This window comes from Psittacula echo, assembly GCF_963264785.1.
Source record: "Psittacula echo genome assembly, chromosome: 3".
Classification (NCBI taxonomy): Eukaryota; Metazoa; Chordata; class Aves; order Psittaciformes; family Psittacidae; genus Psittacula; species Psittacula echo.
The window spans coordinates 13,345,499-13,360,470 of NC_137736.1; the positions used below are offsets into that span (position 1 = coordinate 13,345,499).

The 14,972-nt window shown below is 37.5% G+C and overlaps 1 protein-coding gene across 1 annotated transcript in view; it reads left to right on the plus strand.

The window, feature by feature from the left end:
* The window catches only part of ROBO2 (roundabout guidance receptor 2), a gene marked incomplete at its 3' end in the record, with an annotated part of 450,916 nt that overhangs the window by 391,752 nt on the left and 44,192 nt on the right, over positions 1–14,972 (plus strand). Inside the window, exons 18-20 of the mRNA XM_080612699.1 lie at positions 4,830–5,012; positions 7,091–7,117; positions 14,058–14,100. Coding sequence (XP_080468825.1) covers positions 4,830–5,012; positions 7,091–7,117; positions 14,058–14,100 — 253 coding nt within the window. The remainder of the gene's footprint in view (positions 1–4,829; positions 5,013–7,090; positions 7,118–14,057; positions 14,101–14,972) is intronic.

Sequence of the window (14,972 nt, forward strand, 5' to 3'; positions counted from 1 at the left end):
TTTTGGAACTCTGTGTAAAGAACTGATGTTGTACAACTAGTCTGTCATTGCATTCTCTTGAGAAGGCCTTTTTTCTTTAGAGAGTTCATTGAGCGAGGCACTAAACACAGGGGGCTTGTTCCAGCAAAACACTTAAGTGTACTGCATTCTAAGCATGTGAGTAGCCTTCTGTCATTTAACATGTTGTGAGTTAAACTTGCACTAAAGTGCTTCGCTGGATGATTCCCAGAATGCTCAGCCCTGCATCTGGCTATAGCCCTTCATCCTGACTTTTTCCTTACAAAAAGTGACTAGTATAATCAAGAGTTAAATGTGAAGATAGCTATCTGTGTTGCTGCAGGAAGGAGAAAAGGGATATTAGGATGCAAATAGAGTACAAAAGAAAGCAAAAAGTTGTTTGGTATTTAGAGCCTTAATTTTGCATTGTCAAACTTACAGTTATATTTATTTGTTCCTTAAATGATTCCAGAATTTCTGCTTCATCAAGTTTGTCTGGTGGCATCTTTGCACGTTTAAGAGTCTTGTGCATGAAATAAAGGAGAGTCTTCTCTGTTTGGGTTGTGTTGCTGTTCACATCTCTGTGTTCCCTCTTGGGAACCCAAAGCAGGTTGTGGTTATGGTTACTCTTATGGTCTGTATTTCCCTTTTCTTTAGGTCCCATTTTTTCTGTTGCTTCTGAATTGCTGGCAGTCATTTCTCAGATACTAAATTTGCTTGATAAAGATAACAGTGTTTAGGTGATACCATTTCTGGAAAATCTGAGTTGATACCAGTCAATGTTTGATTAAGAATCAAGAATATAAAATAAGAAATTTGGGTTTTAGGTAAATTAAAAAAAATAAAAAAATTGCATGGATTAAAAGAAAGCTAATGAATAAACCTCAAAACATCATCATGAATAGGACAACATTACTGAGTGATTGTATTATAATGTAGTCCTATATGGTCTGGTGCTTAGCAATACTATTTAACAGCTTGCATACAGAATGAACAACTGCAGAAATGCTGAATTATGGAGAGAGCAGGTCAGTCATGCAGAAGAGTTAAGCAGTGTTGCTAAACAGCATGACTTTCACTGTCATGAAGTATGGAGCCCAGTGTATAAAAAGAAAGATATTATTCTTGAATATAGGATATGTTTTTCTAAGAAGAAGGTTTTTTTGTGAAAATAGCTCATTTCCATGGTGGATAAGCTACTAGACTTCTCAGACCAATTCTAGATGACAGATGCATGACAATTCAGAAAGTAAACCCAAGACAATATGAAGCAGTAGGAAGTATATTACTTCTTTAGTTAGAAATTGTATTACTGTTACAGGAATCCTATGCCCATACTTCAAGCAGGACATTGAAAAGTTTCATTGAAGGCTTAAAGAAAATCAAGAATAATATTTTTGTGATCATTATTGGTATACAAAAAAATTTCACTTGGAAAATCTGAAGTAAAAATGGTGATAACAACAATGTTAGTGAATGGTATAGCTATTATTTCTCTTCATCAGTTGGCCTGTTCAGTTTTACATTCCATCATTGGCATAATAACATGAGGAACAGCTGCAAACTTTCACAGTAATAGGTGCAATTGAATCTGATGTGTCTAATTAATTTTTAGTCCAACAAATTAGTTTTGTTCTTCATTACTCTCCAATGGGAGGAAGACATTATATTTCATTATGTTTTTGTCTTCAGGAACAATGGAGCGTTACAGGTCGTACACTTCCCATGTCTATGTTGTAATTAGTTGAACTGACAGCATTGTTACCAAAACACCTGCAGTATATAAAGTAGTACAGTGGTACCCTGGATGACATATTTATTACTTCTGCTTAAATATTATCTAAAGAAATACAAAATTAATGCAATTTTTTCCCCAAACACCAACAGTTGCATGAATTTTATCACACGTCAGTGGGTAACATTCATCTGTATCCATTTATTTTTCAGTCATGAAATTCACAGGGCATATGTTATTTTGACATTTAAAAGAATTATTAGTTTTGCAGTTGTAATTGCTAGGCACTGAAGGGCAAGAGCAAACAGCCAGATGGAAAACTTTAGAAGTTAACTTGGAGACAGATTGCATCTTCCTCTAGAAGAGAGTGTAAAGTCCACTGAAAGCTCTCCCCAGGCTCTCTGCAGTTTGCTCTCACACCCTGCGTTCTCTAAAAGACATTAGAGAAGAAAATGAGATCTTCAGTCTTTTTGGAGGCTTTAGCAGGAAGCAGTTGTTCTTTTCCTGAGTGCTGGAGCATCTGCTCCTAAAGCTGGTGCCCCTGAAGCGCTTCCCTGTCTTCTCTTGTCCAAGGCAGTACAGCTGCCTCTGAAGCAGTGCTGACATTACCTGTTTCCTCACTGTCCCACTGCTTTTACGTCTCCTCCAAAGGGCACAAAAATTAACTGAAAGTTAATGCCTATTACAGCAGCATCAACTCCCACGCTGATTTCTACTAGAAAATCAATTGTGTGCCTGGAAGAGTGTGCAGTAGAGTGCCTCCTTCTATTAGTTTTACTCTCAGCACTTCCTCTTTCAGCACTGGAGTGCACCTATGGATTAATTCCATGGGCAGAAAAAAAAGGGAAAATTTGATAATAGAGCCACCACTGCTTCCCTTCTTTTCCTTGCACAGGTCCTCACTGAGTTTTATTCTCACTTACTGCATCAGGACTGGAAGTCACTCAGCCTTTGGCAGCGACAAGTCATAATAGGATAGTATGGGAAAGGACAGATAAAGCTGCCAGGCCCTGATGTTAGCAATGCTTGCCAGCATGGCCAGTATAGACATGATACCAGTACTGGTGTACTGCCTTTTTATGCATCAGCAGGTGTTGTTCTGTCAGCATCCTTCTGTGGAACCTATTTTGTTTGCAGAAAGCCTGTTTTGTTTCCTGCACAGAAGTACTGAAAGCCAGCCAAGCTCTAGCACAGTTTCAACAGTCTGTTTGCAAAAGCAGACGGTCATCATTACTAAATATTGACATGGTGCTGAAACAGAGAAAGCTTAATAAAATCACTGAGATCATTAACAGAGTGATAGCAATGTAATGTAGTGCATCTCCTTTCTTCCTGAGCAACTCAGTCCAGCTCTTGAGCACAACTTAAGAGCCTGAAGCTGTGTCTTGACTGGTGCAGAGCCAGTCGCTGTGCCAGGGGTGCAGGCTGGAGCAAGGCAGGCACACTCAGCCCAACAGGCCCGCTGGGAGGGATCCTCAATCACAGCTTGACTGCTGTAAACTCTGGGTCTCCTGCAAAGAGGTGTCTGTGGAAATAAACGGGAAGTGTCAGACTTCTCACATCTGCTTTAGCCAAGGACCTTGTTTATTTGCTTTAGGCTGAAGCCAGTGTGCTGACAGAGGAGCTGTTCTGTTGAAAGAAGAAGTGGTAAATTTAACCATTCCTGAATTATAGAAAAGGAATATGAATATTTTTATGACAAGGCGTAATGTTACAACACTTTAATTTTGGGAATGACCATTTTGGTGTTGCATTGCCATACTCTACCACCTTTACTTTTGTGCTATAGACTCTATAATTGAAAACCGTAGTATTTTTGTCTCAGTAGAGTGGCTACTCTTGCAGTTCTTCAACATGCATATGGGCATCTAATAATACTGCAGCACATTTCAAGGACTGAGCCATCTACATGCTTTTGCTGGAAATGAGGGCTAATTCTTTCACCCATTTCAAAACTTCAAACATGGGCAGCTTAGATCAAATGTACATATAATCATTAGTCATATGTTTTGCAGAAAAATATTTTCCTCATTTCCTAATTTTAAACCTAACCATTTTTTGACAAGGGAAGGTTTGCAGTAGAAAAGCACTGGCTCTAGAACTAGATGCTTTAGCATTTGTTGAATTTCCAGTCACATTTTTTAGGAGTATTTGTTTTCAAGCCACCGAGTTTTTCCTTTTAGGAAAGTTCCCTTTTAGATAAAGAGGGGAGAAAAAACAGTGGGAGCATCTATTGAAATGTACGGTTTTATAATGTAATATACATATTTTAAAATCCTATATAGTAATGTTTCATGCATGTCACTTTAATTGGTATTCCACATCATAATTATTTCTTACAGGTTGATGTTTAGAATTATTCAGGCATAGTCTGGGTGAAAAAAATAGCATCTGGTGCTGTGATTGTTTAGAGCTTACAGTTAAGTACGTGGTTTTCTTCTCTGTGTCAATGCTGGTGCACTTAAGGTTTGTATGGATTGTTTTCCACATGAAATAATTGCTGCAAAATGCATCTTTCCCCCAGTTGAAAATACATATATGTTGCTGTTTCTTTCTAATTTGGAAATTTCAGCATGCAGCAAAACCAAATGAGTTAAGTAAGAACTTATGGCATGCTGACAACAATGAGCTAAGGAACTGTCTTTTGATGTTGAAGCATATTTTGTATTTGGATTTCTCATTTTGAAATAGCTATTCATTGATTGCTTGATTTATTTCTTGATTTGTTCCCCATGATCCATTTTCTCATCATTGTATTCTGTCTATAATTATGTAAAAACAAGCCAACAAGCATGTATATTGTTAAAAAATCCGCTCTGGACTGTCATCTGTTAGATTATTTGGGAGAGTCCTATAGAGCTATGTTTTCAAATATATACGTTCAAAATCACTGTGGATTTTATGTGTTTACTTTCTAGAAACACTAGTTTTCCAGGTGCACGTTGATACTCATTAAAGATCTCCTACTATGGATAATTCTTTTGAGGTGCATTACTGTTGAGGTTTTGGGTTTCTTTATTTTCATTTGCAGTACTTGCTCCCCGTTTGTATTGCAAAATCCCTAATAACAACATTCTGTTGTATTTCTTTTGTGCAGGAGGTCGTAACGAAGTTGTCATCACTGAAAATAACAACAGCATAACTGAACAAATCACTGATGTTGTCAAACAGCCTGCCTTTATAGCTGGCATTGGTGGTGCCTGTTGGGTAATTCTGATGGGTTTCAGCATCTGGCTGTACTGGCGCAGAAAGAAGAGGAAGGGGCTCAGCAATTATGCTGGTAAGAACAGTAACTATTTATTACCATCTCATCAGGTTCTATTAAACAGGTGCTGTTAAACCTGCTTTAAAAAACATGTTGAACTTACTTAAAGGTGGCCTGGGTGAATTTTGTATGCTTGTTTTAAACGTATGCTCTGAAAATGCTGGTGTATGAGAAGCTTTAAATGCATTGCTCAGTACCACATTTCATCATTATCATAAGACAGTCTTTATTTTTACATCTCCAGCACATCTAGCATAAAAAAAGTACAGAGAGGATTAACTATTCCTCTTGCTTCCTGCTCAGAAGGCACTCTGTTAGCAGTCTGGCTCCATTATGTGCTCAAATGTGAATTATACTAGACCCTTGTAAGGAAGGTTAGAAACACTATTTGGTCATTTTCTTCATTCCCATGCATTTACATGTCTTTGAAGCCATGTGCATGGGAAAAGAATGGAGATACTAAATTAGTGATTCCATAGCTATACCCAGAGGAGAAGAAAGTGATGAAGCGTGGTCAAAATTTACTTATGGCATAAGCCTTAAAAAGTGTTGTCTTGGAGGTAGAACACCTTGGAATGCCCTCACAGTGTGATCCCTCTTGGACCAAATGTGTTGTTCCAGCTACAAATTAATTTTTGCGAACCACATTTAGAAAAATAAATACATTTGCCAATTGAAAATATTTTCTTCTTTCGCAGCCTGTTTGTTTTGTGTATTATTCTGTGCTTCTGGACTCTCATAGATTTTTTTAGGAATTCAGGTATATTACCATAAAATGGGTAACTCTGAACCCTAATTTAATACCACAAAGCTGTTCTTCAAATATTGGGGTAGGTTCTCTTGTAGTTCTTATTGACATTTAAAAAGAGAAATTTCCTTTTTGAGCAAGATTTGTACAGCTGAGGACACACCATATTTAATGTTGACATGTATCACGCTAAAGTTACACTAGTACTCCTCTCTTTTCAAGTTATCACATGCAAACCCAAGGACTCAGGTTTCATAAGTGGATGAGCATCTCTAACTACTTGCCAAAACACCAACATTCATTCTCTGCTCTCAGCCCTCAGCTTTAACCATCATCAGTCTCATCCATGTCCAGACGGCTCACTAAACCGAAAGGAAACTCTTCTGTGTTTTTTTTCAATCCTTTCTGCTGGATTAGTTTTCCATTGGCTTAGTGAAACAAGGCAGCCCAAGAAGAAATCAGATGAGCAGTGAGAATAGAGGGAGGAGAGATCCTTTCAGTGTCTCTTGGGCTGACTTGGTTTTTGTGGAACTTCATCTTGCATCACCATGCATCATTCATAGGTTATGCTTTTTGCTGAGGTGTTTTCCGATTTCCTTTAACAGCAATGACTTTTACTGGCTGAGAGGTGGGGTGGTGTTAACTGAGAAACTAATATACATCACACACACCTACCCATCTGTTTCTATGAAATATCAATCTAGATCCCAAGGTATTTCATATTAGGGGATAGCTGTACAGTTACTGCTCTTAGGGAAAAGTCCTGTGGATAAACTTTGGACACAAACTAAGACGACTCTTTTTTTTAAAGCAGAATTATTAGCCCTGTGTGTGAGTTGGCATGTTGGGGGGTGGGAGGGGAGAGAGATTGCGAGCAAAGTCTTGTATACGTTAAAATGCATAGCTGTACATAATTATAATAGTCATAAACAGTGTGTCTCCTGCAACTCATTCCTTCTCATAATGTTTGCTGCATCTAATTGTGGTGTGAACATTGAATCATACCACGGAATTCTCATTGTCAGAATTATGAAATACTGTATGCTTTCAGCAAGGGAAGTTGATAACGGATCATACTTCAAAATTCATCCTAATGTTCACAATTTCGAGAACAGCATGCCCACACATAAAATCTTCAGATATGACTGTCAAAATTCACTGCTCACCTTTCTAACCATAATTTCTCATTGGCTGCTGGCTGGTTAGTGCTTTAAGCTCAACTGTTATGCCCTGCTTATGATATTCAGTCACAGCTGAGTAAATTCCAGAGGAAACTCGTGCCCTGCAATTAGTGCTTATTATCAGGGTGTGTAACTCACAATGTGTTTGCTTTCTTGTTTTGCAGTTCAGTCCTTCACCTTCACCCCTGCAGGTACTGTCCATTAGTCTGTCTCTTACCTCACCAACACATCATTGCAAACATTAGCTATCTTAAGTGTTTACAAACATGTGAGAGATGCAGAATTAAAACCAAATACAAGGAGAAATACTTGTGCTGCCTATCTGTGATAAAAATGTTGCATTCATTCTCCTAGTGATTCCAGGGTACCATCAAATCTATCACCATTAATATCTATCATTCTAATTCTGCATGCTTCTTATTCATCTAGCTCCTCAAAATAATGCAGTTTTGAAAGTAATTTGCAGGACAGGATGCTTGAATTAACTTAACATAAACAAGCATTAATTGTATATAACTGAATTTTTATTTTAAAGCTCAAAAAAAAAATCTCAAACATTTTTAAGATCAAACGGGAGAAATGGAACTTTCTCCCCCCTTCAGCTGTTGCGCATAAGTCAGCCTTACTGTGAGGTGTTAAAATCTTCAAGCAATCTAGTGATTAACCTATGCACGCCTTGCTTTTAGTGTCTTTGAAATGGAAGCATTTGTTTTTTTTCTGCCTATCCAATTCAAAGCTGATATCCTAGTTTTCATATCTTTAATAAATGTGGCATACGGTAGACCATTATCATAAGCGTGATTAAAGATAGGTGAAGAATAAACGAAGTGTGGCTGAAACAGCAGGTTGCAAACATCTCAGTCAAAATACGGATAGTCAAGAAAAATAGAGCGTACAATTAATAGTACTAATTAATACAAATAATGAGCTTCTCTCATACATAAGCTCAAGATTCAAAACTCAAAAATAATTACACCTCAGTGGTATGGTATAAAAGGCTGATAAATCTCAGCATTTCCCAGCAGAAGTCTGTAAAGTTTTTTGCATGTAGCTTGGCCCCTTGGTTGCACTTACCAAAGCTGTTTCTTCTTCTGTTCCCCTCTGCCATCTATGTGACAGAGGCTAGTCTTCCTACTGCACTGCTGAACCAGCCATCATGCTCAGCTAGCTGCTTTCTCGCTTTTGCTTGTATCTTCAGGCACAGTCTGAGTGTTTAGCTTAGTAGAAAAGAGCAGATGACTATCAAGGCACATAAGTGAAAGTGGTGGTGTCTGCTCCAGGGCCCTGTGACATTGTGAGGGAGAAGTGTCCTCATGGAGAATCTCTGAGGTCTCAGGAATTGCTCCTCTGGCTTCCAGGCAGGTTTGTTCAAGTTAATCTAAGCTGTGGCACAACACATGCCACCCTAAATGCTTTACTTGCTTTTCTTTGAGACACAACATGGGATTTTTCCAAAATGAAATAATGCATCTTTGCATTTGGTTCCTTTGATCATGCCAAGGTCAGCTGTCTGTAACTGTGGTGAGGTTTTTCCACTGTCTTGGTAAACATATATTGACATGACACGGGGTTGTGCTGGAGCCACAATGACTGTACATGATTCAGTGTACTTGATCCACATGTACTGGGCAACTAAGATATGTCAGAGGCACTGCCAAAATTTGCTTTACAGAATTATAACAGCGCATAGTTCTGTTTCCTGGCCTGTAATCATTTCTGGAGGTACTGAGAACCTGAGTCATCCAGGAGTCAAGTCCAGAAAAATATCATTAATCTAATAAACCAGTTGTTCTTATGAAAGAACAAAGTCCGTATTTTTTATCTGTACATACAGAGTTCCCTAAGAAATGTTACTAGTTCTCTAGTATTTGAAGAATTTGCCATTGGTAATATCATTTAGACCAATGCTTGTGGAGGTTTAACAACGCTCACAACTGTATGTTGTTCCTGTGAAGTTACGATTCATAAACAGTTCGGTTTCAGATCTAAATATTTATAGGCAGTGGTATGTAGCTTTCAGAATCTCATCAGAGGCAGCTGTCAGTAAAGTTTGCTAAATATGATTTTATCCTGATATGCTCAAATTTTAGAAGGTGCACAATTTTTGTTCAGACATCTGCTTCCTTCAGAAAGTTGCAGAATGTGCAGATTTGACTGTAATAAAAAGAATCAAATGTATTAGTATAACATTTGTATACTTTCTATTTCAGACACAAAACAGAAACTTGTTTGTTTCAGTTATTTCTGATGTAAGTGGGTTTTTTTTGGTTTGTTTTTCTTCAGTTGTCTTTGCATATATGTAGAACTTAAAGCACTAAAAATAGTTGGTTTAAAGTCTGGATTTTGCAGTTGTATAATTACTTGCAAAAAATGTTCTTTTGGGTCATTTTCAGATTATAAGTGATTTACTGGGACTGTTTTATTATTTCTGTTCTGTTATTAGGCTCCTAAGAGATATAATTTCTGCTGTGTTACTAAAGTACTGTAACACTCTGTGTAGGAGAAGAGCGAAGAGCAAATATCACAATTGGTAAAGACTTATGCCAGAGAAGAATGAATTTAAATTCATTAAGCTTTCTGTCTTTGTGAACATTTTCCTAGGCACTGATCAATTGCTCAGAAGGTCACAAATAAAGTGGCATTGAAAATCATAGCTTCTTACTTATTTTCAGTAGTTACTGAGCCACAATTTTGTACAACGCTATTCTTCCACTTCCCTTTCCCTCATCATGACTCATCAGGCACTGATTCCAATACCAGTACTACAAAACATATGATTTCTGTCAATGTTTGTTAGATTGCTGCTGGTGAGTAGTACTGTCATCTGCAGCTCTACAAGAAATGTGTATTTTCAGGACCGTGACATATTGTCATCAAACCCAAATCTGGCACAGAGAGAAGTGAATACAGTTGTTACCCATTTTCAGTTGTCTGAAAAGTGATATCTGACCAATTATTAGATTAATTATTTTGTTCCTGTAGTACAGTGATGGAACAGAATTTGTTTATTTTGTACTGGAAGTTGCAATTCTCTTTTCAAAGTTTGGTATAAGGACTTCTACAACAGAGGCATGGAATCCATCTGTAGAAATAAGAGCAGTTTCATTTATCTGCTTATCTTTCCTGCACCCTCAATCTCATTGTTGTGCCAGTACCCACTCGCTTGAATACTCAGGTGTTTCAAGTGTTTAGACCATCAGTCATGCAAAGAAAGTAAACACGTATTTTCACTTTTGAGTAGGCAAGCTTATGTAGTGACTAGTGCTCCTTGGGATTAAAGATTTCATGAAACTGAGTAAACAAAACCAAATTAAAAATAGAGAGTTATGGAATGCTACATATTTTGTGTGCTGCTCCTGCAACTGTTAAAAAAGGATAAATTGTTTGACAGAATCATCCAAAACTAGACAGAAGATTTGATGGAATTTTTCTATGCTGATTATCTGTTCTGAGCTAATGCTTATTAAAAGAGGATTAATCTACATTCATATTTGAGGAACAGCTTATCAGAAAAAGGAATGAGACTTGGCTGGGAACATTAAAGTTTTCATTTGCAGTAGGAAAATGTGGCCTACTAGAGATAGGCATACAGAAAGCTTTCTAAAGCTTTCGAAAGCTTTCTTGCCTCAGAATGTCAACTTACTATACATTCGTATTTTTCCAATTCTAGCAGGCTTGAAGATTAAGTTCAACCTTGTCAGATAATATTAGTAAATGGCTTGGGTACCTCCTTATATATTTAATAAAAAGCATGTGAAAAGCTCCTTAGCATTTGCTGTTCTTCATACAAATATATACAGTATAATTTCCTTAAATATTTATGCATTTAAAATGCACTTTGGATTATATTTCTGCATTTTTACAGTCCTTGAAGTATAAGCTGGTGGGGATTCCTTCAAAATCTCTCTATTCAGAGGTTATTTTTTCATCTTCGTTTGAAAACCAATCTCATCCCTGCAGGTCTTCAGCCTTTCTAAGAACATATATCAGATGCAAAGACTGCTGAAAGAGCTTTTTTGCTTCCTCAGTGATAAAAAGCAAGGGAGATGGGTGGGTCAGGGATAGGGACATCCTTCCCTTCCTCCGCTTGCATTGCCCCTTGAAACTGCTCTGCTTCTTTTTGAAGTGGAGACAGGATGAATAAAGCCAGCTGTCTGTGTGTTTTATTTTTACAATGACATCTACAAGCCTGCATTGCATTAAGTATGCTCCTATTCAGGCGTTTAGACTTGTTTTGTAATTGCAGAAATCAAACTGCAGGCAAAAACCCTGACAAAATGTATGGCAGGAATGATAAACATAGTGCTTTTGTTGGCAGCCTGACCATATCTTCTGTTGTTAGCTGTCTTTCCTTTCACAATATTGATTCTAAAAGAAAAGCATCTTCTCTATCCTGGCTTAGGTAGCCCATTTATGGATGGCATCATGAATATGACTTTTTTTTCTTTACCATCCTGATATGTCAGGATGGAATTTGCCTAGTTTAGTTGATATTCTGGAGCCTTTTCCACCAAGAATAGTAACTAAAATGCTTTCTTGTTTATTTTCTCATGAAAATTATAACCATCCATGCATGGTACACAGGGTGGAGAGTAAGCAGAAGAACATGTATTCCTTCCCAGTTCCATACACATCATGTAAGCCAAGCACAGTCTTTGCAGGAAAAACAATGTCACTCCAAGACAAGTTCTTTTTTTAATAAACTAAATTGAACTTTTTTTTCTAAAAACAGTGTTTATGTTGGGAGGGTGTAAGATTATTTTATGTAGGAAAAAGCCAGGAAACAGTTACTACAGGCAGTATACACAGAAGTAAATGGTGTGATACCTGTCTCTTCTCCACATGTTCATATGCCACAGCCAATCTGCAGCAATTACAGCTCTAGCAAAGAGGTTCCAATGTCATGTCTTCTTGATGTGTTTCTCACAGCATACCTTGGAGTTTTTTCCGTACCTCACTACACAGAAAATAAAATGTACCTGACAAACACTGCTGCAATCTCATACTAGCTCCCTCATTTCAGCTTGATTTATAAAGGTAACACAAGGGATATAAATATTTTGAAGGCCACAAATATTGATATTTTTTCTCCCCATGGCATTAAATTCTCACACACCTGTATGTGCTATACAAGCAGTGACAATATTATTTCCATAGCATTTCTGGTAGATGATAGCTTAAACAACAGCATTAATCCCAAGAAGTTTTCAGAAAATATGTTTTACTAGAACTCCCTTAAATCTGTAAACTTCATTTATAAGGGTTGTTAGCGAATGCACCGTTGTTTCTCACTTTCCTTATTTCTTGTCACTTTGACAAATGCAGAAAGCTGGAGAAATGGAGTGTTAAATTCGAAAAGGAGGAGGAGGAGGAGAAAGGAAACAGTATCAAATGTGCTTTGGCCAACACACTTAAACATATCCAGGCAGTACCCACCTCTTAGCATATTCACATGTGGTATCCACAGCACCTCAGTTTATTCATTTTTAAGCAACGAGAGGTACAGTCATTTGACAGTGTATTAGAAACAATGTGAGTGAAAGTAGCATCAGCTCTAAAATTAATTAGCTGCAATGTTTTACCATGTCTTGGTTTTCAAAGCAGACTTTTATTTAGTACTTCCCATACTTTGCATTTTGATTTTCTTTTCATTAATTGGTTTGATTACATCCTTTCAAAATTCAGCTATTAACCATTTTGATGTGACATATGACTGCAGTGATTTTCTGATATTGATATTAGTCTGTTCTGCAGTGAAGGGTAATTAATCACCCTACCCAAGCGCTCTTCCAGCAGTGCTTCCACTGGGGCCAGTGTTGTCTCCTTTGCCGAATGTGAAATTATCCTAGGAGTTAATAAAGTGACAAGGATTCTATAGGGTATCAGAAGTATTATCCCAGTGGATTTATGTCATTGCTAATTTTTTTAATGATCACAGCATTTCTATAAGCTATAGTAATTTTGTCTGATTAGAATGGTGTATAACACAAAGCCTAATCTTGAATCAGTCTAGTTTGGACTAATATTTAGAAAATCTTGCAAATACTCTGGGAGCTATAATTTAATGATTGGAATGTCTGTGTTACAAAGGCAAATAGTATTTCCTAAATGAAGCCAATTTGAAATTAAACTGGCCACAGACTTTTCCATTCCTTTCTGAAATTCAAACCCTCAGCTTGTCAGTGGCCTGTAAGGCTGCAGGTGTCCAGGACACTGATATAATTTAATAGTCTGCCTTATCTGTGTCTGACAATAAATAATGGGATATTGCCACTGAGAATGAGAGTAGTCTATTGGCCTTGATTCAAAATATTTGCCAATGTTTCAAAAAGGAGCATCAAATGTTGTCAATTAGCATCTCACCAGTAATGTGGGTTTACCTATATTGCCCTGAAATGTAATCCTGTTAATAAGAAAGATAAGGGATAGGCTGTTTTTTTTTTTTCAAATACCCATGAATGGAGCCATAAAAACAATTGTCTCCCTCTGAATATGTCCTTGGCATCCCCCATGGCAAGACTAGAAACACATTTTTTTCCCAGTGATACTGGCGTGTATGCATTTATGTGTGGGTGCTGGTTCTTATACTATACTTCTAATGGAAACAGTGCAGCTCTATGCTTTTTTTCACCCCTTCATCTCTAATAGAGCTGCCACCTCTTTATATTTGTCCTGGGAAATGGCATATTTGTGTGGTGACATTATATTACTGCATTACAACATGATATTAACTCACTGGTGCAATGTCATTATGTACTGAAGAAAAGCATGCCAAGAAAACAATTTCATCACATGGCTCAATCTTGCAAAGCAAAGTCATATGAAGGGGCCTGTGGTAAATTCAGGCCTTTTGCCCAGGCGTCAGCTTTGCCTTGCAAGCTACAGAGCAAATTGATGTTAATCAATAATGTGCAGTGAAATCCAAACCAAATCGTAAGCCTCATGTGTTTGATCCTTTTCTTACACTTTCTGTACTATGTTATGTGATGATGCTAAGAGGCCTCCGATCTTGGACACTGAGCAGTTTGAATTGTTACTTTTAATTATTACTAATTAATTTTTCCCTGTCTTATATGTGTGTGCGTGTGTGTGTGTACTTTTGTTTGTTTCGTTTTTCCAACCAAAACACAGTCACTTTCCAAAGAGGAGATGGAGGACTAATGAGCAATGGAAGGTATGTTTCTTTGTATAAAGGTCTTTCCATTGTGTTAATTGTTAAAATTAGGGATCTGAAAAATGCTATAGGTGATGCACTTGAGTCATAACCGATCATTGGGAAGACTGACAGCACTAGGAGGAGTTCAGCAGCTTACCACAAGGTTTAATGACCTATCTGCTGTGCACTTTGGAGGAATCAAGCTCAGATGTTTCATATCTCCCAGATGCCCTGGAAGAAATGAGTAGTAAATATCACAAGGAATGTGTTCATTTGTTACTGGGATGTTTATTGCATTAATTAGACATTAGCAAATGAAGTTGCTGTTGTTTAAGACTCCTTATTGGCTCCCCTTAAATTGCTGTGAGTGAACAATTACACTTAATCGATCACAAAATAAATGATTCATGGATGATGAATAGGCTGTAGATTGATAGGACTGGATTCCACAACTTTGGCTACTCAACTGAAATTGATAAAAGTTGATAACAGGCCCATATATCCTCATCTATTTTCCCTTTGCCAATATGGAGATTGTAATTAGGCCCTGGTAATAACTTCCAATCTCCCGTTTAATCAATATTTTAGCAAAAAGAGATTAGGCCTAATGAGAGCGAGTAGATGTGGCAAGAAGGCGGCTGGGTCTTCTTATTGCCGTTTCCATAGAAACCGATGTTTCTCTTAGGGATTGTACCAGGCAGGGGTCTATAACGCACAATGATCGGAGATGTTGCTCCAACTTCATGAGTGCATTAATAACCTGGAAAAGCTGCAGAAGTGTGTATGGGGGTTTGTTTTCATTTAGGGGAAGGGGATGTCTGTAGGAAATTATTTGTTTTTCCTGTTAAATACGAATACAAACAATCCACCTGCCTTGCTAAATTTCTGGC